At 56.5% G+C, this 26105-nt stretch overlaps 9 protein-coding genes and 1 non-coding gene across 10 annotated transcripts; 5 read left to right on the top strand and 5 right to left on the bottom strand.

The window, feature by feature from the left end:
* Window positions 1–906: 906 nt before the first annotated feature.
* BDP55DRAFT_650924 (Tom37 C-terminal domain-containing protein) lies at window positions 907–3158 on the top strand. Its single transcript, XM_060574011.1, has 2 exons — window positions 907–1526; window positions 1759–3158. Exons 1-2 carry the CDS (start codon window positions 1370–1372, stop codon window positions 2910–2912), a joined length of 1311 nt encoding a protein of 436 aa, XP_060434192.1. The 5' UTR covers window positions 907–1369; the 3' UTR covers window positions 2913–3158.
* On the bottom strand, window positions 3100–4919 carry BDP55DRAFT_352449 (GPI transamidase subunit PIG-U). Its single transcript, XM_060566996.1, has 3 exons — window positions 4545–4919; window positions 4207–4474; window positions 3100–4145 (listed from the first exon to the last, which is right to left on the bottom strand). The coding sequence occupies exons 1-3, from the start codon at window positions 4699–4701 to the stop codon at window positions 3287–3289; spliced, it is 1284 nt and encodes a 427-aa protein (XP_060434191.1). The 5' UTR covers window positions 4702–4919; the 3' UTR covers window positions 3100–3286.
* Window positions 4920–5115: 196 nt separating this feature from the next.
* Window positions 5116–7202, top strand: BDP55DRAFT_650922 (pescadillo; the record flags this gene model as incomplete). Its single annotated transcript, XM_060574010.1, has 1 exon — window positions 5116–7202. The coding sequence occupies exon 1, from the start codon at window positions 5220–5222 to the stop codon at window positions 7197–7199; it is 1980 nt and encodes a 659-aa protein (XP_060434190.1). The 5' UTR covers window positions 5116–5219.
* A 434-nt stretch (window positions 7203–7636) lies between these two features.
* BDP55DRAFT_725025 (RNA polymerase I-specific transcription initiation factor-domain-containing protein) lies at window positions 7637–9776 on the top strand (the record flags this gene model as incomplete). Its single annotated transcript, XM_060578967.1, has 2 exons — window positions 7637–7894; window positions 7962–9776. 2 exons carry the CDS (start codon window positions 7637–7639, stop codon window positions 9774–9776), a joined length of 2073 nt encoding a protein of 690 aa, XP_060434189.1.
* A 1427-nt stretch (window positions 9777–11203) lies between these two features.
* Window positions 11204–11302, top strand: BDP55DRAFT_t68. The gene has a single exon. It is a non-coding gene; the product is annotated as a tRNA-Leu (tRNA).
* Window positions 11303–11348: 46 nt separating this feature from the next.
* Window positions 11349–14120, bottom strand: BDP55DRAFT_650919 (glycolate oxidase). Its single transcript, XM_060574009.1, has 5 exons — window positions 13551–14120; window positions 12185–13456; window positions 12015–12109; window positions 11875–11955; window positions 11349–11806 (listed from the first exon to the last, which is right to left on the bottom strand). Exons 1-5 carry the CDS (start codon window positions 13840–13842, stop codon window positions 11714–11716), a joined length of 1833 nt encoding a protein of 610 aa, XP_060434188.1. The 5' UTR covers window positions 13843–14120; the 3' UTR covers window positions 11349–11713.
* Window positions 14121–14894: 774 nt separating this feature from the next.
* On the bottom strand, window positions 14895–17564 carry BDP55DRAFT_725023 (uncharacterized protein; the record flags this gene model as incomplete). Its single annotated transcript, XM_060578966.1, has 3 exons — window positions 14895–16923; window positions 17109–17228; window positions 17554–17564. 3 exons carry the CDS (start codon window positions 17562–17564, stop codon window positions 14895–14897), a joined length of 2160 nt encoding a protein of 719 aa, XP_060434187.1.
* Window positions 17565–17897: 333 nt separating this feature from the next.
* Window positions 17898–18797, top strand: BDP55DRAFT_628149 (enoyl-CoA hydratase/isomerase; the record flags this gene model as incomplete). Its single annotated transcript, XM_060571861.1, has 1 exon — window positions 17898–18797. The coding sequence occupies one exon, from the start codon at window positions 17898–17900 to the stop codon at window positions 18795–18797; it is 900 nt and encodes a 299-aa protein (XP_060434186.1).
* Window positions 18798–18805: 8 nt separating this feature from the next.
* Window positions 18806–20516, bottom strand: BDP55DRAFT_650913 (uncharacterized protein). The gene has a single exon (XM_060574008.1). It carries the CDS (start codon window positions 20153–20155, stop codon window positions 18938–18940), a length of 1218 nt encoding a protein of 405 aa, XP_060434185.1. The 5' UTR covers window positions 20156–20516; the 3' UTR covers window positions 18806–18937.
* A 1304-nt stretch (window positions 20517–21820) lies between these two features.
* Window positions 21821–24982, bottom strand: BDP55DRAFT_756214 (calcium/proton exchanger; the record flags this gene model as incomplete). The annotated part of the gene is made up of 7 exons (XM_060580758.1): window positions 21821–23371; window positions 23420–23497; window positions 23552–23623; window positions 23681–23788; window positions 23842–23857; window positions 24061–24063; window positions 24288–24982. 7 exons carry the CDS (start codon window positions 24980–24982, stop codon window positions 22007–22009), a joined length of 2337 nt encoding a protein of 778 aa, XP_060434184.1. The 3' UTR covers window positions 21821–22006.
* Between the last annotated feature and the right edge of the window lie 1123 nt (window positions 24983–26105).

Here is a 26105-nt window from a genome sequence, read left to right as displayed (position 1 = left end):
TATGGAATTTTCTGTGACGAGATGGATGAACCCTGAAGCTTGATGCTCATCACTTTGCTTCCATTTCCAACCCCCCCACTTGACGAACTGAATGTTTGAATTTGTGTGAAACAGGAGAAGGGAGGCTTTGGTCTATCGATCTTCAAGCGCCGTCCGCGTTCACGCCTGTCAATCTTGTCAGTCTTGTCAATCTGTTTCCAGTTTCGAAAGATGGATGGTTCAACCTGAACGTTTCTGGTCCGTCTGGAATTCAGACGGTTTAGATTAACCCTTGGGACTAGCACGCAAAGCACGCAAAGCTGTCGTGGTGCCTGCAGTAGGTTACGGTTACGGTTACGGGTTCGGTGTCGCGTACCTGCCTTAGTGGTGGCGAAATATCCTGCAGTCGTCGTCGGCTTTGGTCATCTCGGAGCATGGTCACGAGATTGAAAGAAGAAGGTCGAACGTTGACATGTCACGATGTATCTCCCTCTGTGCTCCCCTCCTCCCTTTGGTTGGCATGTAAACTTGGTGCTGGCTCAGGGGACTTGCAGCGATGATCCGGACCCGCCAGAATGCAGGCGCAGAAGCTTAGAGAAGGTGCTTACAGCCACGACGTCACCGCTTCTTGTTCTTGCCTCTAGATAACTGGTGGACGTTTGACAGGAGGGAAAAACTTGATGATCTGCTGTTTTGGCGGCGGCGTGTTTTGGAGTTTCTCGAACGGTGAACCGGATCGTCAGGGGGGGAGGGGGGTTCGTTGATTCTGTCCCAATCAGGAAATGGAGGCCTGTTTGGGGGAGGTGTGGGGCGAGGCGTGGCAAAACGTGGGAGAAGTTGCCCCACATCATTTCAGCTGCCTCAGTCCCCCCCCCCCCCCCCCCCCCGTCTTCTTTGTGATTATGTAAGGCTGCCCTTCAGCATCACCCACGTGATCCCGCGCCGAGGTCGTAACGGACCGTTCAGGCCAAGCTCGGACGGATCTTCGCGCCGCTGAAGCGATGAAAGGAATGCAGGGGTCCCTAATTTTCCCCAGAACGACACATCAGTGACATCGCACTGCACATCATCAGAAACGGTTGTCTCTTACAAGCCCATTGCTGCCTTACTGGATCTTCAGGGTATCGTTCATTCGACAGTGCGTTGAAACGAGTTTGAGTCATCGGCCACCCGACTTTTCGTCATCCTCTTGGGCCACGTCCATTGCGCTAGAGGCCTCGGACTATCAGGGTCTTTGAAGTGAACGGTGGAGACAGAGCGAGGTGAAGGCAGCAGACGTGAACCGAATACTTGGATACACACGCCGGCTACCGCAGACGGCGAGGTGTACTCGTCACCCGGCCTTCACACCACAACATACGACACAAACACCACTGCCACGGCCACGACCATGGACAACGTCCTCGAGCTCCACGTCTGGGGCGCTGCGTTTGGCCTCCCCTCCATAGACGCCGAGTGTCTGGCCGCCATTGCCTATCTGCACACCGCCCTCCCAAGCTCACAATGGCGTCTGGTCCCGAGCAATGACCCTGCCGTCGACTCATCGAGTAAGTAGACCTGTTCACTTATTCACACTTACACCGGCCGGCCTTTTTACACTGCCCACCCCTTTCCACCGTTCGAGGGTTCACCGTTGGAAGACTTTCCCACGCGGCATCGTCCCATAATAACGACTCGTAACAAAGAAACCTCACAAAGGCTCACCCAAACACACAAAGAATCCCTCCCAGAAGACACAATGGGCCCCCCTTTACCCTCAGCCTCGCTAACGCCTACTAGACCGTCTACCGGCCCTCAAGGCCAACGGCGTCTGGGTATCGGGCTACGCCTCCATCGTGGCCCACCTCGCCTCCCTCGCGCCGCACTCCCCCTCCTGGGACCTGGACCTCGACTCGCGCCTCACCCCGTCCCAGCGCGCAGACGCCCTCGCCTACGGCGCCTACATCGAGTCCGCCCTCGCGCCCTTGCTCGACGCCGCCCTCTATGGCACCCACGAGAACTGGACCGCCGTCACCCGCCCCGCCCTGAGCCACCTCCTCGGCTTCCCCCTGAGCTGGACCGTCCCCGTCATGATCCGGAATCAGGCCACGGCTCGGTGCGCCCACCTCGGCCTCGACTCCCTCGGCGCCGAGGACGATGACGACGACGGAACCGCCGCCCCCAAGAACGGCGCCCTGGACCGCGCGATGAAGCACCTCCCCGTCTCCAACAAGAAGACCGTTCTCGAGGAGATGAAAGCCGGCACGGCGCGCGGCATACGGCTCCATGCCATCACCGTCGACGCCCTCTCCCCGCTCGAAGCCCTCCGCGCACAAGGCGAGGACTCACCAGGCGAAAAGAAGCGCTTCTTCGGCGGTGAGATCCCCACGTCCCTCGACTGCCTCCTCGTCGGCTACCTCGCCCTAATCCAGCAAGTCGACCTCCCGCAGTCCTGGCTCCAAACCATCCTCGGCAAGAAATTCCCCCACCTCGCCGCCATGGCCTCGGACCTCCGCGACGAGTGCCTCACGAACCCGGGCAACGCCCTCCCCTGGACGGCGGCACCTTCATCATCACTCCGTACCGCGGCGCGCTTCTTCGATAACGTCGTGCAGGCGACGCCGAACCTAGGCGAGGCGTACCTCCACGAGTGGCGGCGGAGGGCCGAGACCAAGGCCAAGGGGGCGGACCGGAGGACGCTTGCGCTTGCGGGCGGGGTGTTGGTCGCTGGCTCGGCGATCGCGTACGGCGTCTGGACGTACAAGAGTCTGCCGCCGTGGGGTCTGAGGACGCAGACGTGGGTGGCCGAGAAGAAGGGCTTGGGTAGGTTCGGCGACCTGGGCGAGATGCTCAACTTTTCGCTGGGACTTGCGGATCCGGTGCCGCAGGCGAGTCCAGCTGCCGGGTGTGGTTCGGAGCACAGGTATGTCGAGTCTGAATTGGCCGTCGACTAAAAGCTTGGACATGCACTATGAGTGTGGTATGGTGTGGTGAGCATTAGGAAAGGTTTGTTAAAAAAAGGGGGTAAGGCTGGCTGCAACATGACTTGGCGGTCACGAAACGAAAAAGGGGGCATATAGATCATTCGCAACTCTGGGGTCAGGGGTAGCATGTACGAAAAGGCCACATGGCTTGTGGCAATCCTAAAATGTACAATACTTTCTCGATTATCTTGGTTTTACATAGAACCGTTCATCATATCCATACTGCTGCACATGCTACTGATGCCGACCTGTAATGCTTTTATGCTGTTGTACACGGCCACTTTCATCAAGATGTGGAACTGGAAGTGTCGATCTCAAACGAGCCTCATCTTTCCAAGGCTTCTTTAGATCTGCCGAATCTCCTTTCCAACCATCTCGGGCCTCTCGACCTCCCACTCGTCACGCAGCACCGCAAACGTGAGATCGCTGACGAGCAAGCTCTGTCCCAAACTCCAGACCAACGTAATAGCGTAGAAGAAATTCGCGTTTCCGCTACCGGCATAGATCCACAGGTGGTAAAAAGCCGGGCCGAGGAAGGAGGCGTACATGATTGTCGCGGCGCCGACAAAAGTATACCGCATGAGCGGGAACACGTGCCGGAAGAGCGAGAGCATCGCCAGGAACAAGCTCGTGTCCGCGATGGACGGGTACGGCTTGAAGATGGCAAAGATGCCGAGGAGCAGCGTCAGGACGACGAGCGGCTGGGTGCGGATGCGGATCGTCAGGGGTCCGACGTAGCTGGAGAGGTGGAGCCAGAAGACGGCGAGGAAGAAGGGGCGGAAGGAGTCGAACATTTCGACGAAGAAGTACCACCACAGCCCCACGTTGGGCGTCAGGTCGTTTAGGGTGAGCTGGGCGCCGTAGGTGCTGGAGAGGAATTCCCAGGAGCCGCCGGTGAGGAGGAAGGACATGGCGAAGAGGGCGGCCAGAACGCCGGCGACGACGGAGACGTTTGTGAGGGCGAAGCGTTGGGTCGAAGGGTCGCGTCGCGTCGGTTCCTGACGGTCGTAGGCGAGGAGGACGAGAGGGGGGAGGAGGAGGGCGGGGTACATTGAGAAGTATGTCGCGAAGGAGAGGGAGACCATTGCGCCGAGGGGGGCGCCGGCGATGGCCTTTGCGACGGCGTGGAGGATGGCGCATGTTGAGAAGACGGAGGTGGAGCGGCCGATGCAGGTTGCTATCGTGAAGGGGTTGAAGAGGTAACTGGGGTGAAGTTGTCAGGCCGAGTCGCTTCGTGGGTGATGCGAGCGAGGGGGTAGCTTACAGTGATGCGACGACGAGGCCACTCCACCTCTTGCCGCGACGGGGAGAAGAGAAGAGGCGAGAGGAGCCGGCTTCGCCAGAGTCGGCGATCTTGGAGAGAGCATCCGCGCTTAGGATGTCGACGAGGATGTAGAGAAGGTATGTGAAGATTGGGAACGACTTCAGGTCCGGGAGGAGGGAGAAGAGGGGGAGGAAGAGGGGCGCTTGGTGATAGACGCCGCCGTCGTAGGGGGAGACATTGTGGTTGTAGAGGAAGAGTCCTTCCTGTACTGTATGATGACGCATCGTCAGTCCAAGATGTCCTGTTTCAATTGGGGATCCAAGAAGGGGGAGGCTTACATCGCTTGAAGCTCGTGACGGGGGTCGAGATCTCGACGCGGCCGGTAAGCAGGTCAGGCAGGCCGGGGAAGGCGACGAAGAGCAGCAGACGCAGCGCTGCTGCGGCGGCGTAGACGCCCGTCTTGCTCCCTCCCTGTGTACTTGTGCCGACGGTCATCCTTTAGTCCATGGTCCGGGGCGGGAAGTGTCGAGATGCGGGCTCGCGGGAGCTTCAAGGTTCGCAGTCTTAAACGTATTGGAGTTCGGGCGGGAGTCGGGATGAATAAGGTGTGGTAGGGACGGGGGTCGAGGTGGATGACACCTGGTGCTTCGACCGGGGCGCAGGTCCGCTGGGTGCGGGAAACCTATCCAGCGAATGGCAATCCGTCTTTCAGCGCAGTTGCACTTGGTTTAGTGGGTTGAACCCCTGGAGCTGGGGCCACAGTCCTGATTAGATAACAAAAGCCAATCAGCGATAATGACAGCCAAGACTAGTCCTATCTCGGCTGGCGAGGGAGCGGTCAACCACTGGCAGAAAATTTCAATGGAAAAAAAGTTCAGAGAGAAACTCGAGAGCGGTGCCCCGCCACGGCCAGAAGTACTGAAGAGCTTCTAAACCCGTCCAAGAACATACACCTTCTCACCCAAGTCAATTTTTTTTTACTTTCAACTACACAACCACGCCAATTTGCAAAAATGGCGGGACGAGTCAAGAAGAAGGGAGAGGCCGGAGCGGCCAAGAATTATGTCACCAGAAACCAGGCCATCCGCAAGCTGCAGATTAGCCTGCCCGACTTCCGCAAGCTCTGCATCTGGAAGGGAATCTACCCTCGTGAGCCGCGCAGCAAGAAGAAGGTTTCCAAGTCCTCGACCGCCTCGACGACCTTTTACTACGCCAAGGACATCCAATACCTCCTTCACGAGCCGCTGTTGCTCAAGTTCCGCGACCAAAAGGCCCTCGAGAAGAAGATTTCGCGCGCGCTCGGCCGCGGCGACGTTGGCGATGCGAAGCGCTTGGAGAAGAACGCCGCCAGGCCTGAGGAGACCGGCAAGCCGAGATACACCCTCGACCATGTCATCAGAGAGCGATACCCGACCTTTGTCGATGCCGTGAGGGATCTCGACGACTGCCTGTCCATGCTCTTCCTTTTCGCCAACCTGCCTTCGACCTCGTCCGTTCCCGCAAAGATGATTGCGCGCTGCGAGCGTTTGACCCTTGAGTTCCAGCACTACCTCATTGTGTCGCAGAGCGTCACCAAGTCCTTCCTTTCGATCAAGGGTATCTACTACCAGGCGAACATCAACGGCGAGGATGTCTTGTGGTTGGTGCCTTACAAGTTCAACCAGAGGGTTGTTGGCGATGTCGACTTCCGCATCATGGGAACCTTCGTCGAGTTCTACATGACGCTGTTGGGCTTCATCAACTTCCGCCTGTACACCGGCCTCGGCCTCAAGTACCCGCCCAAGTTTGACCAGACCAAGGACAACCAGTCTGCCGAGCTTGCTGCCTTCACCATTGAGGGACAGAACCTCGCCGCCCCCGAGGAGCCGAAACAAATCACCAACGGCGAGACCGAGCACAGTGTCGACCCCAAGACTCAGGCCGCGGTTGACAAGGTTATCAAGAAGCTCAAGTCTTCGGATGCCGACAAGGAGGAGAACAAGTCGGACGAGCAGACTGAGTCCGCAGAAGAATCCACAAGCGCCATCGACAAGTTCGAGCCTGCCGCGCCCGGCGGTGACATCCTGCCCCAGCCCGTAAGCTCGAGCACCGACAGAAACAAGCTCTTCGCCCACTGCACATTCTTCCTGTCCCGTGAAACTCCTAGACAACCCCTGGAGTTCCTTTTGCGGTCGTTCGGCTGCAAGCGCATCGGCTGGGACGCCGTCCTCGGCGAGGGTGCCTTCACCACCGACGAGCGCGACCCGTCCATCACTCACCAGATCGTTGACCGTCCCCCGATTTACGCCTCCAACAGCGAGGAGGGCGATGGCGAGGACAACCAGACATCTCAGAAGCTTGCGCCCAACCAGCGCATCCCCGGCCGGATATACGTCCAGCCCCAATGGGTCTGGGACAGCGTCAACGAGGAGGAGCTCAAGCAGCCGGACCAGTACGCTCCCGGCGCCCAGCTGCCTCCCCATCTCAGCCCCTTTGTCAGGCAAGTGCAGGGCGCGTACGACCCGACCGTGCCCCTCGAGGAGCAGGAGCCCGAAGGCGAGGCTCTTGCCGAGAGCGACGAGGAGATGGCCGACGACGTGGACGCTGGCGACATGGACGTTGCCGGCTCCGACGAGGAGGAGGAGGGCGAAGACGGCGAGGGCGAAGACTTTGACGGAGTCTCCGAGGACGATGACAATATCGGCTCCGAGAACGATGACGCCGATGCGCAGCGCCAGCTCGAGCTCGAGGCCGAGCTCACGGGCGGCGCCGTCAAGGCCAGGGAGACCAAGCCCAAGACCAAGAAGGAGGCGGCCCGCAAGGCGCACGCCAAGAAGGTTGCCGAGGAGGCGGAGGATATCGAGCGTGCCAAGGGCATGCTGAGCAAGAAGAAGAGAAAGCTGTTTGAGCAGATGCAGTACACTAATAACAAGAAGAGCGCCGCGGACGAGAAGCTGCGTGGCAAGAGGAGAAAGCTGGAGAGGGAGGCTGCTAACAAGAAGGCCAAGGCGTAGAGGTAGAGGTAGCGGTGGTTGAAGAAAAAGGGAGGTGAAAAGCTTGTTTGTGTTTTGTTTACTTCTAGAATGTGCAGTAGGCGTTTGTTATACCATAATTGTGGTGTTGGGACGATAAATACATGCCTGGGACACATGAATCGTACTCTCTATGAAAATGAGTGAAATGTCTAGTGAAATGTTGGTAGTATGGTGTTGTGAGTGACTACGTACAGAGTTGAAGTCACGTTATGCTACCCGTTTGTCTTTTCCTCGAGGCAAGTTTCGGTGAGATGTGGGCGGGTCCATTTTTCCTTTACTCTTCACCTTACTTCAACCCACTTTGAAAACCGCTGTTATTCACTTAGGCATTTCATTTGACCTTATTCAATTGATGCGTAATCTTTTCACACGTGAAGCATTGTTATTTCAACTTCATCAGGCATCAAATCCATGTCATGACGGCAAACGAGGAATCGTGGGACCTCGATACCGATGAGATTCGCTCCGTCGACTCTGAAGAGCTTTATGAGACGAGACCCAATCGCTGGAGGGGCAACAAGGCGACATGGAGCAGCTACACGCAGGAAGAGCGACTGCTCCACCGGTCCATGGAGCAACTCCGGAATCGCGACTTATCAGTGCACCTGTATAACGCGTTTGCGCTCCGAAATCGTGCTTTGCGCCCAAGCGCTGCGGCAGAGCCTAATGAAGCAGTATGTTTGATAGCAGTCCATCTCATCAACGCGACACGTTCTCAGTCACTCACATTTCTCTCCTTAGGATATTGACAGACCGCTGGAGGAAATCGTCGACAGTGGCGAATGGCGCCCGTCGAATCTATGGACGGCATGGCCCATGAACTCACGCATCGTGCCCGGCGACGACTTTTTAAAGGAAACCCACGATGAGGACGACGACTTCACCACACGATCCAGGAAGGAACAGCTCCCCAGCACAGCATTAGAAGAAGAGATGACGGCTACGATTCTCCGCCAGGCAAAGGAGCGCTTCCTTCGCCGGCAGCGCAAGGTTCGAGAGCGAGACCAAACTGCGAGGACACGGAATGAATCTGCCCACGAGAGGACGATGGCATCTTCCGCGTCTGCGCTTTCGTCCGCGGCCGACGACGACGACGACGACAATAAGGAAAAAGGAGGGGGAAACGCCCCTCCTCCATCCGGACAAGGCGCGCAAGCGGGTGTGTCCGATGTAGAGGTCGAAAAGCCGAAGCGTAGCAAGACATACGAGCCAGTCGTCTCCGCCAACGACGACCTCTCCGCCAACCTCCTCCGCCCCTCTGTCCGTCACATCCTGTCTACCCTCGACAATACCCTCACAGTCCTCCACAACTCCCGCCTCGCCGGCCTCAGCTACATGACCGACTCGTCCGCCTCCGCTACCGACGTGGAAGACGCCTCGGACGCAGCTAGCGTTTCGTCCGCGGCGTCACGGGCGTCTTCTTCGGCGTCGAAGCGTAGGAAGAAGGGCCGGCCTCGGAGCAAGGCGCCCAGAACCCCGGAGCCCGAGTGGACAAGGGCTCTCGAAAGGAGAGGTAGGCCGAAGAAGGTGGCCGTTCCGCTGCCTGGGGAGACGGAGAAGGAGATGAAGATCCGAATTGCGAGGTCACAAAAGAAGCGGATCCCGTTCTCGTCTGACGAGGAGGACGCAGCTGCTGGCGAGACGGAAGCAGAGGACGGTGTGAAGAAGACCGAAGGATCGGGAGAGGAGACGCCGAGATCAAGATCGCCGAGGAAGAAGCGTGATTTGCCAGCCGAGGCTCGCGCCGAGGCCAAGATCAAGGCCCGGGAGACGATGCTCGGGAACTGGGGTCTGCGAGATTGGAGCGACGTCATCGGCGCGGCGTCGCTCTCCGGCTTCAAGCCCGACGTCGTCGCCAGAGCGGCGCAGCGGTGCGCCGATTTATTCGGCCAGGGGATGGAGATGCAGACTCTGTTCGAGGGGTCTGCGTCAAAGGGGCCGAAGCCGCAGACGAGGCGGTATATCCCCGGAGGGGGCAGCAGCAGCAACCGCCATGGAGGAAGAGCCGGCCCCTACGCGGCGGCAGAATCCAGCTCAGAAGACTCAGACAACGAGAGACCTGCTGCGAAAACACGCCGTTTCGGCGCATCGTCTCGACAGAATAGTCTAGCACGCGACAGCATCCCGCCGAGCGACTCTGACGCCGCGGCACGAGGACGGAGTACAGGGGCATCAGCAGCAGTGGCGGCGCGACGGTCACGAAGCGCATCCCGCGCGTCCTCTGTGGGGCTATTCTTCTGTCCCGTGGCAGGCTGCGATCGCTCGTTGGAGGGGTTCGGACGGAGGGCGAATCTGCAGCGGCACATGGCGACGATGCATCCGGCTCGAGTGGGGGATATCGTGGGCGGCGGCAGCGACCGCTTCGATGTGGAGAGCGAGGACGAGATGGATGGGGCTGTGCACGTTGACGGGTTCCTGAAGCCTATCCGTCCAAGGAAGGGGTGGAGGGCCGAGGATACGGGGAAGAGGAAGCGCAAGAGGCATTATCGGGGGCGGAAGATGGACGGGAGTGATGGTGGGAGTGGTGTTGAGGAGGCTGTGTTGGATTCTACGTGAGATGTGGGATATAGTATTGTTGGTCGAGAATCTGGCGGACTTGAACGTCCCTTGACTATCATGGAGGAGGAAGCTTACTGGTGAGATATGTGGAGTGCAGAGAATCTACGGATGCCATGTTTCTTCATACATGGTTTCGAGACGGACAAAGCCTAGCAGACATCATATCACCAATACTTGGAGACCAGTGCCGGCTTGGAAACTTGCGCTCCACTCTGACTCAGTGAACAGTAGGTACGCACGTCTCAGCAGAAAAAGACTTCTTCGGGTTTACAATGGTAGCACGCACTATTGATTTCGATTTACATGTGGTCCCGCGGTGATATGGATGTCAATCGGTGACTTCCAAGGACAGGCCAGTATGCTCTGTTCTTTGCCAGCATGAGAACGTATTGCACCAGCTTCTTTCTTAGGGGGCCCAGACGAGACCATTGGCATCACTTTTGGGCAAACCATGGACACAGTAGAACTCTCTTGGCAGGATCAATGAATCTTAGCATCCATCCGCAACCATTAGTATCCCATGGCTATGGCTTAAAATACGGCTTCGTTTCTGGGACTTCTTCTCTGACATCTGGCGAACTCACGAAGTAGATTGACATCGTTGAAAGAGGGGTCTCGTAATGAATACTGTGAGCAGGTCTCTACCTTGTTTAAGTTCAGAACCACCCCAATCTAATCAGGTAGCGTTTAGTTCCGATAGAAGAATTGTGTGCGGAAAGTACCTTCATTTGCAGTATCACCGTCTCCTATGTGTGTCCCATGCCGGTTGACCAACCTCTTTGTGACAAAAGACCCTCCATATCAAGGAGGCATCAGTAACACCATAGTCAACCGAACAGATACACAAGCCATCCAGATGATAGTTTATGTGCTATTCAAACCTCAGATTTGCCTCACTTCGTTCCCGAGTCTTTGCTCCCTTTTACATGAAATAGTATGCTCATGCAACCGCCACCATCCCAATCAGCCTGCAACGGGAAGTTAAAAACACAACACAACCCCTCCCGAATGACTTGGGGATCTGCGCCAGGAGCTCTTTCACAAACCAGCCGCTATACCTTCTCAGAAAGGCCCGAGGGACTTGGGAACAAGGATGGAAACATGGGAGTTTCCCTCAACGTTAATTTGATCTCTACTTCAACAGGTGCATCCAAGCGACGTACTATTGCTAATGCACCTTATCAAAGCCGACAATTTTCAACTAGCTTACGCATACCAGCCACTTGCCCACTGAGAATTCCCACAAAGAAAAAAATCTACACTCCAAATACATAGGAAGAGACAGAAGAATGGGCGGAGTAAAACATGAACAAGTGACGACAATGTTGGAGGGGTATGAAAGAAGCCGAAGACGGGAGGTGTCAGAAAGTTTTGCTTTGAACTGTATGTACGCGCTTTTTATCTTGCTGTCATCAATCAGTCACGGAAGGGTGGCCGAGTTGGTTATGGCGCCAGGTTAAGGTCAGCTTAACATCTGTTTCCTGGTGGGGCAACCCGCGCGAGTTCGAGTCTCGTCCCTTTCATTTTTCGCTTTTTGGACAATTTCCTGGAGATGAATGTAAGTAGAAAGGCTTGAGTAATCATAGTTTTGATTTTCTTCGCGATATTCAAGTTGCTTTCCATCTTTTCGTCTATAATGGTGAGTTGCGAACACGCCTTGCACCACCCGCCGCACACGGATCTTCTCTTCCCCAACCACCCACAATCGTTCTTAGGACGAACAATACCCATTCCAATCTTTAAATGGATGCTTGTCGATTGTGCGCCGACCCGAGCCACTTGGGTTCAAACCAGACGCATGAGGGAGATGTATATATACAAAGAGTTTGATAATGCCATCTAGGTTCTGTTCCCTTCTCTCCCCCCTTATTCATCTTACACCGAAAGTCCTGACTCTAGAAACATTATCTTGGTCCCCAGCCTCGCCGCCGCTCTTACCACTCAGCCACCTCGCCGGCCTTGGGCGGCTGTACCCTCACAATTTTATCGCAGTTGAGCAGGCAGAGCGGGTCAAGAGCCTTCTTGATCTGTGAGGAAGCGTCGGGTTAGCACTCGTGTTTCCCAGTCAGTACAAGCATTCAAGGGAATAACTCACCTGTCTCATGGTATCGACGGTAGACTCGCCCAGCTCGTGGGGGAGGTAATCTCTCTTGACGAGTCCGACACCGTGCTCACCCTACAAGTCATGTTAGCAAATCCCGGCACTCATTACCAGCCAAAGGTCAAACGACATACCGTGACGGTGCCCTCCATCTCGACAGCTCTCTTGACCATGTTGTGAACCAAGTGCTCAGCCCTCTTGCGCTCCTGGTCATTGTAAAGCAGAATGGCTGCACCAAAATTTAGCACTCCATGACACGACAATCTTCAACCCTCTCACGTGAAAAGAAGGCGGAACAACTCACTGTGGAAGTTTCCATCCCCAACATGTCCAACAATGGTCCCGAAAAGCCCACTCTTGGCCATGGCCTCCTTGGTCTCCTCAATAATGTCAGGCAACCGGCTCGTCGGCACCGCAACGTCCCCAGTCCAGACGTGGTCCCCCTCGCGCCGGACCGCCATCGTGCTCCACAGCGCCTCCTTCCTCGCGCTCCACAGCTCCTGCTGCTCCTCTTCGTTCTTGGCGAAATCAAACGTCTTGCTGCCGGCCTTGCTCGCGAGCTGCCTCACCAGCGCCACCTGCTCCTTGACGCCCGTCTCCGTGCCGGCGAACTTGAAAAACAGCGTCGGCGCCTCGGCCCACGCCTTGCTCGTCATGCCGGCCTTGTTGATGCACTGCATCTGCAGGTCGTCCAGGATCTCGACCGCCGCCACGGGGATGCCGGCGGCGACGACCTTGGCGACGCAGTTGGCCGCGTCGCGGATCGTGGGGAACGCCGAGACGGCGACGGAGGTGGACGCGGGCTTGGTCGTGACTTTCAGGGTGGCCTCCGTCACGAGGCCCAGGGTGCCCTCGGACCCGATGAAGAGCTTGGTGAGGTCGTAGCCGGCGGAGCTCTTGCGCGGGCGCTGCCGCGTCTTGATGACGGTGCCATCGGCCAGCACGACCGTCAAGCTCAGCACCCACTCGCGCATGGTGCCGTAGCGGTAGGCGTTGGTGCCGCTGCAACCCGTCCCAATCATCCCGCCAATCATGGCGCCGGGGCCCGGGTCCGGCGGGAAGAAGAGACCCGTCTGCGCCAGCTGGTCGTTGAGCGACTCCCACCCGACGGCGGGCTGCACCACGACGTCGAGGTCCTCCTGGTGCAGCTTCAGGACCTTGTTCATGCGCCCAAAGTCGATCGAGATGCCGCCGCGCGTGGGCGTGAAGTGGCCCTCGAGGCTGGTGCCGCCGCTGTAGCCGACGACGGGGATGCGCCGCTGGTGGCAGATCTTCATGATCTCCGACACCTCCTCGGTGGTGCTGGGGAAGACGATGCAGAACGGCCGCTCGTCGGGCTTGGCCGAGTGCGAGGACCACTCCGAGTTGGCGTGGTGTTCGAGGTCGACCGTCGTCGTGCTGACGTGCTCCTTGCCGACGATGCTGACAAAGTCGGCCCAGGCGGCCTCGAGGTTCTCCTTGTTGAGCTTGTGGACCGGCGCGATCGTCTTGGCTAGCGGCAGGGTCGACTCTTCGTTGGGGCTCGGGGGCACGAGGGTGCCTAGGTAGTACGACACTCCCATCGTGGTGAGTAGCACTGCCAGCACACAATGGGCGCATTAGCTACTGTGACAGTCTTGCCCAAACATCTGGCTTCAGGGAAGGTCGTCGCTCGGATGTTCAGGACTTACCGAAGGTGTAGGCCAGATTCCTGCTATTCCCCGTCTTTTCCCGCTCAGCAGCGAACCTCTCTCGCTCCGCCTTCTCGCGCGCCAGACGCTGGGTGATACTGCCGACGACCTGGCCCTGGAACGTCCGGCCCTTTTGCTTCTCTTCGGTGTTGTTCGGCGTGCCGCGCTCACTCGACATGTGCCGCGCGGTGGTGCCGCTGGCGAGAGCGACGCATCGCCGGCGCGGGGCCGGGCTCGCGGCCCTGAGACCTTGCAGAGCTGCCTGCGGAGCTCGAGCTCTGAGATGCGCCATTGCGCTTTTGTTCGACTCGGTAGGTGGGTGGGTGGTGGTGTTGATGGACGGGGAGTGTCGGGGATTCGGATGTCTGTAGTGCGATTTTTCCTTTACAGCTTCGATTGATCAGCGGTTAAAGAGGCAAGCTTCAAGCCATCCGGGTTCGGAGCTCTAGAAGAAGCTGAGAGGGGGTGGCTTCGTGAGGAGGTACGCGGGCGACGACGACCGCGAATAGAAGTGCAGGTAAAGATTATTTGTAGCTGTGTGGAGCTGCATCCGTCTGAGCACTTCTGGAGCTCGGATGGCGAAATGCAATCCATGCAAGCCGTTTGCAGTACTGGAACAGAAGTACACCCTGCGAGCCTATCGGGGATAAGGATTGGCCGGCCCGGAAGCGGAGTACCTGCGGTGTGTGGGACTGCCGTCGTATGCCCGCGCCGGGGGGAACTCCACTTCTTCCACCGTACGCCCCCCCCTCCGTCCGCTTATCCAACGCCGAGGATAACTCTGGCTAACAAAGTAGGATGGCGTGATGGCGAGGTCGGAGGCACCCATGCATTCGGTGCACAACAGATAAACATGCAATGGCTGACTGTTTCTCATTCGGAATTTGGTATTGATTACCTACCTACTTGGGCAGGCATACTAAGTCGGCATGGATGAGCCCCGACACTCCCGACACAACTGCCGTCGACCTTGTCATCGACGATTCTATACTTTGACGACTGGCATCGGCTTACAGCTCTCTGCGGGGAGTCACGAACTTCTCAAACTTTGATGTCTCACAGCACCATGTAGGCCAGCGCTGCAGAATTTCTACGATCCTGAGATCTTGGCGCTTATCTCCATCACGGTACATAGTAGTGTCTAGTCGATTTTGCGATTATGAGATGAGATATTCGGATATCCCATGACGTTGCCTTCTTTTCGTTTTGCCCCTGTAAAGAGACAGAGGCACAAACATCTAGTACTACAAATACAAGCACCTCGCTACACAAAACGAAGCACCCCAGTACTCGAAGAAAGCCTCCCCAAGGTGCCTTCCCTTACAATTGTCTCCCAAAACACCTTCAAGTCTTCCACCCGGGAATAAGCTGCACATTAAACGTCGGCGTCCCAAGCCCCCCACCAGCACCCCTCAAATGCGCCAAATACGCAGCAAGCTCCCCATCCTGCTCAATCGACAACGGCATCTCCCCGCCCTTGCCATCCTTCAACACCCCCTCCAGCCGGAGGCATATCGCTCCCGGGAACTTACTCGCCGCCGCGTGACGCAGCTCCTGCACGGAATGCGAGCTCAGCGTCGCGATCCAGATGGTCGTTGTAGCGACAAAGGTAGACGAGGGGTGGAGACGTAGGTAGACGGCTATGCTCGCGGACGGCGGCTGCGGGTGTTGTGGTAGAGGTGACGGCGGCGCGTGGAAGACTGGTTGCTGCTGCTGCTGCTGCGCGGCGGCGGCAGCTACTGCGAATTGCTGCGCGTATTGCTGGTCTACAAATGCTGCCTGCGCGTCGGCTGCTAGTAAGAGAGACGAGCCCATGTGGTGAGACTCCAGCCCCATATTCGCCTGTCCGAGGAGTGCCGAAGAGAGGATCCGCGCCGCGGAATGGCCCATCGGGTCGGCGGCCGCGGCGGCCTGAACTTGCATCGACACGGTGGGCATGAGCATCTGCGGTTGCTGGCTTCCGCCTGAGCCGGGCACGAGTCCCATGGACGACGGTACAGATACCTGGCTAGCATCAACGTACTGAGCGCCGCCCAAGTCCTCCTCCCCTCCCAAATCATCAACCATCTCTGGCTGTGCGGGTTGGACCTGGACTTGACTCGCCTGGACATCCTCTTGCCGTTTTGTGTCGTCGCAACTTGGCTGCGTCTGTCTCGTGACCCCTCGTTTCCGTGGCTGCTCCCGCCTCGAGGCATCATCCCTCAACCTCTTCATCACGTCCCTTGCAAGAACATCCAAAGCCCGCACCTTTTCAGCATGAGCTTGAGCAGCAGAAGAAACACCGTCATCTTCTTCTTCTCTTCCCCGAGCAGCAAGAATTCGCCGCATCATCTCCGACCCTGCCTCCCACTGCGCCTTAAGCTCCCCCCACTGCGCCGGCCCAGCCTCAGACTTGCAACTGAGCCCCTCCCGCTTCAGAATCCTCTCAAACGCCGCGCGAAGATCCCTCGCCTCCTCCGGGTTGACCCCAAGAATATTCCTCGCCTCGGCGAGCGTGAGCCGCTTCTCCTGCGTCCGCGCCCGCTTCGTAATGTCTGTGCATATGATATCGAGCGCCAGTCTCTTGGACTCATGGTTGCTGCCGTTGCCGTTCCCATCCCCAGACTCTTCATCCCACATGACCGCCCTCAGCCGCGGCGTCTCCCTTAAAAGTCGGCCCTTGACGGCCTCCCACCTCTCAGGCCCGGCAACCGTCTTCTTGACGATGCCAGACTCCTCGCACAGCCGTGTAAACGTGACACGCACCTGACGGTACACGTCCGTCGCGAGCCCGAGAATGGCCTTTGCCTCGTCGAGCGTCGTCTCCGAAGGGAAGCGCGGGGCGATGGGGGGTTGTAAGTCGTGGGACGATGCAGCCTCCCAGGCTCGCAGCCGCCGTCTCTTCCTCCTGTTGTTGGTATTGTTGTTGCTGCTAATGTTACCCTCCTTGTCCCATACCGCGCCGACCTCGTCGTCCTCGTCCTCGCCCTCGCCCTCGCCCGGCAGCGGCGACACAAGCATCTCCCGTTCCGTAAGCGTACCAGGCGTCACGACACCCTCACCATTCTGCAGTCCCTGGCCACCGAAGCCATCATCGGGGGCATTCAGGGCGTCTTGCCGCTGACCCGAATCCGCCCCCTCCGACTCCCCCACCTCCTTGGACCGCTCCCCATTCGCAGCCTTCAAAAGCCACCGATTCTTCGTCCTCACGCGAATAAGCTCGCGCTTCTTAATATCGAACCCGTCCTCCCTCAACACGGCCAGCATCTCCCGCTGCGACAGGTTCCGCTCCCACAGCTCCTTGACGCGCGCCACCAACCGGCCGTTCTTGTACGCCGGATTCTGCTTGGATGGGAAATCCCATTTGCGGAACTGGGTCTGGAAAGCTCGTTTGCTGTGTGGTGCCGGGAAATTCAGTTAGTTACTTATCCGTATTAGTCCCGACAGATTTACCCCGGATTCTGCCCCGGGCCCCCGGTCCGGTTTGTTGAAGCCGGGGTGTGGATCGGACGGTCCGGCCGGCGAGAAGGACCTCAAAGTGCTGGTGGACGGGAGACACGGAACAAAGGACGAACTAACCAAGGTGAAAAGTCATGGTGGATTTTCAGGTACGCCATGATATCCTCGAGGGACCTCTTCTCGTTGATGTAGAGCTGGAAACATAGCTTCTCGTGGGCATCCCAATCATAGACCATGTCTCTAGAGTTGTCTGTAAGTAATATCTTGAAATGCGTCTTGGGTTGGACGGGTCACTGATGGAAAGTCAAGATGCGCAAGTGGTTGGTTGAGTCAGCCGTACTGTGCCAAGATTATATTGCACAGTACTTTCCTTACCTGAGCAGAGGACTGTCCGGTAATCTTATCGCATACTGAGCTCCTTATCCGTGCTTATCGCCATCATTACTCAAGTACATTCGGTGAGTCTCGGTGAGGAGCCGTCCCTTCACTCGGTCTCATGAATGTATCTCTCATGGAATTAGCCATCCCCCCGGTTCGTCAGCTTCCCAACGGACAACAGACTTACACTACATTCATAATGATACTGTTAGGGAGGTTTGACAACAATTGGCAACCAAGCCAGTCCCTGATACACACCGGGCCGCTCCGCATGGACGTTGATCACTCTACCATTCCGGACCTCGGTCCCGGTTGTAAGCGCCCTCTCCCCCTCCATCCCCAAACCACAAGCTTCGAACCCAAATACACCGTACATTGTCTCCGCATGAACCTCAATTTCGCTTCCCTCATCTACAATCCCATCTACAATCCAACACATCTCTAACGAACCACATCCTTTCAAAACCACACATTTCATTATCACCAATCTCAACCACTCACCCAACTCACCACCAACTATCAACCATCACCATGTCCTCCCTCCCCTCATCCTACAACACCCTCTCCCTCCCCCAAATAACCATCACCCACCACCCCTCCACCTCGCCCATCCCAACCCCAGTAATAATCCTCACCCTCAACCGCCCAACAGCCCGCAACGCCTTCACAGACGAAATGGCATCCTCCCTCGCCAAAGTCTACACCCTCCTCTCCGCCGACCCCCGCGTCAAAGCCATAGTCCTCACAGGCTCAGACCCCTCCAACAAAACCTTTTGCGCCGGAATGGACCTCCACAACCGCGTCCGCCTGCCCCTTACCCGCGACGCCCACCGCGACACAGGAGGCCTCGTCGCCCTCGCAATGCACAACTGCTCAAAACCCATCATCGCCGCACTAAACGGCTCCGCCGTCGGCGTGGGCATCACAATGGCCCTCCCGGCCTCCATCCGCATCGTCTCCCGCGACGCAAAAATCGGCTTCGTCTTCGGGAGGAGGGGGTTCAACATGGAAGCCTGCTCGTCCTTTTACCTCCCCCGCCTCATCGGCGCCGGGCCCGCGCTGCATCTATGTACCACCGGCGGCGTCTACCCCGCCACCAGCCCTCTTTTGCGCAACTTGTTCAGCGAGATCGTCGCGCCCGACGAGGTTTTGCCGCGGGCGCTGGCTGTGGCCGAGGACGTGGCTGCCAATGTGAGTACCGTGGCCGTGAGGGTGATGCGGGATATGATTCTGCGGTCGCCGGCGAGCCCGGAGGAGGCGCATCTGCTGGAGAGCAAGATCTTTTTTGATTTGTTTAGCGGGAAGGATAGTAAAGAGGGGATGGAGAGTTTCATGCAGAAGAGAGCTCCGCGGTTCGAGGCGACTATGGAAAAGGACGCTCCGAGTGCGTACCCTTGGTGGAAAGAGACTGATGTCAAGGCCAAGATTTGAAATTCACTGTAAAACATTTGTAAAACTTTACATCATATCATGAGAAGTACTGAATGAGCTTCCTGATTGCAGCATGTGACCGCTACCCAGCCCGCCCTCATAAAGCCCCTATCCAACCGTAAACCCAAGCACACCCACACTCAAGGCGTGTACTTCCACAGTGTAGGGTCAAAGATGATATCGTACTCATTCTTCGAAAAGGTGCCAATGGCACAACTCAGGTCATGGAATCCCTCCAGTCCGTTGACCGGCAAATCTTGCTCAGAGTCACTCTCCTCATGTAGGTTCCAGGTCCCAGCCAGTCTACCGTCTCGCGTGAAGAAGATGTCAACACTCATCCTGCCACCCTGAGCCGTGAACTGCATGCCGATACCCAGCGTCTCACCGGGCCGGAAGGGTTCTGTGAAGGACTTGCCGCCCCATCTATCGTTGATGTATTTGTGCCCATCATCGCCGTGGACACCAAGACTGCCGCGATGCCATCCAGGGAGACGGAAGTTGGGATAGGGGAGCGCGGTGAAGCCAAGGGCAAGGTCTACTTCACTTGCCGATCCGCGAATCTTGACTTCGTAGTAGATCTTGAAAGGCTGGCCGGTGGCGAGAGGCGAGTTGTTCTTGACTGAGTACAGAGGCGGATAGCCGATGATGGTGCTGTCGGGGGCGTTCCTTTGCGTTGTGACCTCCCATTTGCCCGAGACGGGCTGGGTCATGGTGCCGCGGAATCCTTGAGGCTGGAGAAGCCATATCCTGTGCGTATGCAAAGCCTCTAAAGCCGTGGAGTCAAGGTCGATGGGTTGGACGAGGGGGTACTGGGCCACCCAGGCCTCACCTGCTTCAGCCTCCCGCTCCGTAGAGTTGTTCGCAGGGGAGCGATCAAATCCGCTGAAGAAGGCCGGGGGCGGTGGGAAGAGGGTGGTGTCAGGAACCGCCGTTTCCCAGTCGTGTTTCTTCGAGTCCGATGGCGGAGGACCCGGGGGAGGAGCGGTGTAGTCGTTGCGTGCGGGTGGAGGTCCCGGAGGCGGCGCATACTCACTTTGCTGGTGTGATGGAGGAGGTCCAGACGGCGGCGCATACCCTCCATGGGACGGAGGAGGACCCGAGGGAGGCGCAAAGTCATCGCCGCGGCCTGGCAGCGGGCCACTCGGAGCGGCATACGACTGACTCGGGGGCGGGCCGGGAGGAGGAGCATAAATCTGGTCCGAAGTCTGTCCCGGAGGCGGACCAGCCGGCGGCGCGTATTGCTGTTGCTGCTGATTGCTGCTAGTCATCTTGGTATCTTGCTGCTGTGGCGAAGGCGGACGTTGCGCAGGACGCGGGGCAGGAGTATCATCCTTGTCGGCCTTGCTGCCGAAACACATCTTCAGGAAGTGGTGAAGAAGGTTTAGGGCTTTTTATGCAGTTCGTCTGGTGTCGAATCTTGTGGCCCGTTGTGTTTGCGGAACAATGAAATGCGTCGGAGGGGTAATAGATGTTGCGGGGAGGAGGAGGGGGGCGCCTTGACGTGGGAATTGAGCTTGAGCTTGAACAGAGCAGTGGAAACCTGAAACAATGCGACGCGGGCGATTGGGGGGATTGGCAAATGTGCAAGATTCTTAGAGGTATGGGTAATGTCCAGCGTCGCGAGTGATCTAGGTGAAATGCAGCGATGATGCACGACGGGGCGGATGAGGCGTTGATATGAAGAAGAAGACAAAGGTGGCTGTGTTTCCAATGGCAATGGCAGATGACGGGATTCTAGGCTGACTGGGCCAGTGATAATGACGGGAGGACCATGATGGTGGAACTTTGGAAGCTATCCGCAATAGGCAGCTGGGATCCATTTCCTTTTTTGCGATACCTGCAGTACAGGGCGCTGCAGCTTCCCCCGCAGCAACAGGTACTCCGTACAAACGACGCCCCCAATGAGCTCCCTGCGTTTGAAGTGCCTCTGTTGGTTATGGTACCTACTCCGTACCTATTCGACGCCCCAAGGTGCAAGCACTTTGTTTTCTCTTTACCATCTAAAATGCTAACCGCATGCGTTCAACTGACCAAATGAACATCAGCGACGACAGAAGGGGGCTTGCTGTGTGACCAACGGCTTTTTTACCCTTTTTACCTTGACAAACAATCACCGGACAACAAAAGTAAACACCAGCCACAGCGTCGGCAACGAGGAGGCCGCCCACTCACTGTTTAATACATGGCACATGAAGTACCCTGATCACCGCCCGGCGTAACCGGGCGGAACTGGTGTGGGGTCGTTCGGCGCAGCTAGCTTTTAAGCTTACCCGGTGGGCCAACACTTCGCATCCATCAATGTCACCGAACCATGTCACCATAACTGGCTGACTGGGTGTCAAAACGTTGCGGTTTATTCCTGGCGAGGTTTCATTGGTTTGCATCATGCCTTTGAAAAGGATTGCGACTTTGGCGAGCAAGCAGGGTTGTAGAACGTGCCGCGTACCTGTCAACCTGATCTCACTTGCTGACTAAACAAGGGTTGCTGGAGCCCAGGTTACATACCTCTTATTCCTCGATGAGCCTTGAGAAAGGTTCCCCCGTCTCGAAGCCCTTGCCTTTAATAGACTTCTAGTAAAATTTTCCATATACTATGAAAGCTACATACCGAGACAATACACTCACAAGACCAACCAGTCAACAGAGCCCGGCTCCCTTTATAATGATGCCATGGCATCCAGAGCCGTAGCGAATGATAGCACAGCTGTCGCGGCATGCTGTAGCCGACTTTCTTGCAGCCATACAAGTGGGCGGCAGGGTAGGACAACTCAAGGCGTTATCAAGACGAAGGATCGTCTAGAGATGTACGTAGGTGACAGCTCAAAGGTAGGACTTTAGAGCGTCCATAAGTGGGCATAGTAAATGTCACAATCGTGAGTGGTGCAAGATTCATGTTGTGAAGATAAATGTGTATTCGGCACCCAAAGGTCTGTCCCGTGTAAAACGGCGAACCAAACCCAGTAGCTCTTTGTGCCGTCTACTAAAAAGTTTGCGAGTGCAACAAACTTGTGCCAGAATGATATAACCCCAAGCCTAAATCGTCCCCTTGTCAAAGAGCCGCGCGGCATAAAGCTATGCCACAGCAGCGAAATAGAAAGAAAAGTTCATGAAGCGTCGTAAGTTGCTCTTCACCAACAACCACTACTCCCCATCAGGTCAACCACGAAGCAAAAGGGTTATGCTATCTCGTGTGACCTCAACCCCTGAGCTTAGGCGCCAAAGGAGCTAGCCTCGTCCGAGTTGGGGTAGAAATAGGCAACCACAGCGATGATAATGTATGTCGCACACAGTAAAGCACCCTCGAGGTAGTTACTCCTTCCGTCGAGAACCAGGAAGTTGACGATGAAAGTTGAAACGAAGAGGCAGACCGTCTCGAACAAGGTAAAGTACAACGACATGTCGCGGTCCATGGCCCAACCGATGATGACGACAATTGGCGTGATGAAGAGGGCGATCTGGATGGAACTACCGACGGCGACGCCAATTGCCAAGTCCATCTTGTTCTTCATGGCGACCGTGACGGCAGTGACGTGCTCTGCCGCATTGCCAACAATGGGAAGGATGATGAGACCGATAAAGATCTCGCCAAGAGGACTGGTCTTGACTACGTCGTTGATGGAGTCGACTAGGAACTCGGCGCAGACGGCGACAAGGGCGGTGGAGAAAAGCAAGAGGAGAATGGCAGCAGTGCGGGACAGGTGATCATTATCAACGATCTCGCTCTTGACGCTAAGACCACTGTTGACAGTCGCAACACCAGGGATCTGGGCGGGGAACACTCCTCCTGGGGCGCGAACATTGCCGTGCTGGTTCAAACGGTCTGGCAAAGAGTTGGTGCGGCGAATGCCGAAGCGGACTCGGGGAACTGGGCCGGCCGAGGCAGCGGGGCCCGCGGACGGGGTCTCGTCGGGCGTGGTGAAGACAGCGGGGGCGAAATTCTTAATTGATAACCCGCGAAGGCCAGACACCGGGCGGCTCTTGACGGCTTGAGCAGTATCGGTTGGCTCTGATGTACCAGCAGTCTGGTCGGCAAAGTCCAGACGGCGAGGTTCACCTGCTTGAGTGTTGCTGGTCAAAGGCTCATGACCTTCGACATCGACAAGATTATTCCGGGAGGCCTTCTTGGACTTCTTCTGGTGCTTGTGATGACGTCTGCGGTGCTTTCTGTGCTTACGAGACCTGTCTTCTTCAACAGCCTCATCGCTACCGACAGAGTTGAAGCGCGGGATGGCTGGACGACTGGCGGATCCTTCAGAGCCCTGAGCTGTACCGACAGAGGAATTGCGGGTTCGGGGGAGACCATCAGTGTTGACAGAAACCACACTGGACTTGCGCCTTCTACCGGCGCGCATGACCTTTCTCATCGTCTTGCGTACAGTGCCTCCGGAGCTGTCAGAGCCGTCTGAATCGGAGTCGGAGTCGGAGCTATCTTCAGAGCTGGAGGAGTCGAAGAAACCAATAGCCGGACCAGGGGCGGACTCAGCGTCCACGATGTGTTGAGGTGTAGACTCATACATATAGGCATGAGACTTCAGCTGGAACAGGAGATACAAGATGTACACCAACAAAAGGACCTAGCCGGAGTTAGTATTCATCACCACATGGTGTGACAGAGCACTCACCACACTGGTACCACGGCTGATCTTGAGGGTCTGATCCTCAGCCTTGAAGGTGTTCTGGAAGGAAGCGTGGAAGGCAGTCTGGTGAAATGATTAGTTTCCGGAAAAGTTCCCGCAAATTCTCACACAACTTACAGGAAGCACCAAACTGATAACGCTCAAACTGAGCAGACAAGCACTCATCTGCGTGACGGTGCTGTTGTAAATCTAATGCCGATATCAGTATACCATTCAACTTGTCAAACGGCAACAACTACAACTCACCTGCTCTCGGAAGCGCAGGCCACCGAGGAAAAAGCACATGCCCAAAATGAGCAGCAGGTTGGCCAGAATAGAGCCCAGGAGGGAAGCCTGAACAATGCGGATTTCATCCTAGTACAAGTCAGCTCGAAAATTCGTTGTGGTTCCGCGATGATTTACCATACCTTGACAAGCGCGATGCTGAAGAGTCGCAGAAGATGTACATGTCAGCAACACTGCAATAAATAATACTCTAAAAAGGGGCAGCCCATACGTGGGCTGCGAAACGAGGTTGGGTTAAGGGAACTGCATGATTTGGGATTTGATTGATGTGATGGTGTCTTTTGGTGTAGACTTCTCATCTCTTTCTCGTCTTTATCACCCGCAGAAGGGTAGAAACGTACATGCTGGATTGAAGAAATAAGCATTAGCCAAGACTGCGCTAAGACATTCAGAAGGTTGCAAGGTTCGAGATATTCAGGGCCAGGATCCAGTGAGCGGCTTGGCCAAGACATGTGCCAAGACCCGCCGCAACGCGTTTGGATCTTTGGGTTCCCCACTGCGAACCTCTCCAAAACCATCCTAAGGTGGTTTGAAGAGAGATACGGCAACAAAGGTGAGTGAGACTTACAAGATAATCAACTCGACGGCATTGCCAAAAGTCACGTTCAAGAGGGCGCCAATGGTATCACCAAGCTTGCTGGCGACGGACTCAGTGGCGTGGCTGAGCAGGCCGGCAAGTGGGATGATGGCAATAGCATTCATTGCGAAGACGATGCCGGGGCTCACGCCGAGGGCTTTGGTGATGATGCCAACGGGGACAAAGACGAGGAGCACGTTGACCCAGCTGTGAAACAGGATCATTTTACACGTGAGGTAGAAGCGGGCGAAGACGCCAGGTTTCTGCTTCTCTTCGGGGGTTTTGTTCTTCTTCAAAGCACCCTCCTCGTCTACGACAGCCCCCTGCCGCGAAGCTTTCGAAGATATAGCAACATCCTCGAGGTCGCGCGGACTTGTTTTCTCATTGATGTCGTCCGGGTATGTGAGGGTGAGGTTGTTGCTCGCAGAGGAGCTGGTGATGTGAGAGGAGACGCCATTGGCGACACCATAGCTACTGTTGGTAGTGGAAGCCGTCGTGTCGAACGTGTTGTTGCGCTGGGTAGCGGGAAGGGTAGACTTGCTGGACAAGTCTATTGAGTCGGTGACTACAGTTGCCGGATTGCCGTCGGATCGGTTCGAGGAGCTGCGACGGACGCCATGCGCTGATCCTGCTGCGCCAGAGCGTATGGTGTCTATATTGGGGGGATCAGTGGAGGCTTTCTTCATCGAAATAGATGACCGGACACTCGTGTCTCGGCTGGAGCGCAGTTTTCTCTGGGGAAAGAAGAAGGTGTTTTGGCGATGGCACACAATGAAGTTTCTTAGAGCACAAAAGTGAAGACGAGCTTCGGGAGGAGAACAAGTACGGACAAGGAGAGAAGAAGACTAGAAGGGGGAATGTGGTCGGACGGCGACAGATGAGGGATGCTTTAAAGGTTGAATCGACTAAGAGATAGACATGGGGGGGATAAGGTAGAGGCAACGTCCCCAGGCGACAGACACGGACCGGGAAGAGACGTACCCTTAGCTCATCTTTCGACCGGGACTGGCGCAGTTGCGTAAGTACCTAGACACCTTGGAGAAGGAAGGTCTGTCTACTTACTAGGTATCTGGTAAGGTAAGGTAGGTGCAACCTTGCCGCGGCGAACAAGCAGGTACCTCCGAGACGTTGGGACGGCGGGAACGGGGAAGCGTACCGCTGCAAGGACGCTCTGGTCACTCCTTCCTGACGATGGGAGGTGAGTCTGGTCGCTCCTGGCAAGTTAAGGTGTGGACGTGGAGGTACGGAGGTACGGAAGTACGTATTCGTACGGTAGACAGACGTGGATGGACGCAAAACAAGCAGGTCCCGCTGGGAAACAAGCAAAGCAGGGGCTCCCTGTCACCGCGCCTGGCTCATCTGGGGCCAATCGCCTTGGTGCAAAATGTCTTGGTGGATGAACCGTGAAATCAGCCAGATTCAGTAAGAAGCCGCTGGTCATGTGCCTCAGGCTGTTGTGGCGCGCCCACAATTTCTCCATCTGGCGGGCTGCTTGGTCAAGGTCACCATGGTCACTAAGCCTCAGCTTTCCCCCCCCCATCGCCTCTTTGTCTATCCCACTCCCTTACACTCCATCATCCCCAGCTTGGTCTACCGCCTATCCTGTTCTTTTCATTTGCTGCTATTTGCATCGTCGTCTCCTGTTTTCTGAGAAGTGGACCTCTTGGGATCTGCAATCATCATTGCGGGACACATTGGCTGAACAAGCACAAGCACGAGCACAACAGGCATCTTGTTCGTTGCTGGCTCAAACAGAGACAATCGGGCACATACATCCATATCCACATCCACATCAGAGTTCTGGGCTCG

The sequence above is a fragment of the Colletotrichum godetiae genome (genome assembly GCF_030913485.1).
Source record: "Colletotrichum godetiae strain CBS 193.32 chromosome Unknown BDP55scaffold_6, whole genome shotgun sequence".
NCBI classification, from domain to species: Eukaryota; Fungi; Ascomycota; class Sordariomycetes; order Glomerellales; family Glomerellaceae; genus Colletotrichum; species Colletotrichum godetiae.
Note: the sequence above shows the minus strand (reverse complement) of the source record. Positions and strands in the feature narration are given on the sequence as shown.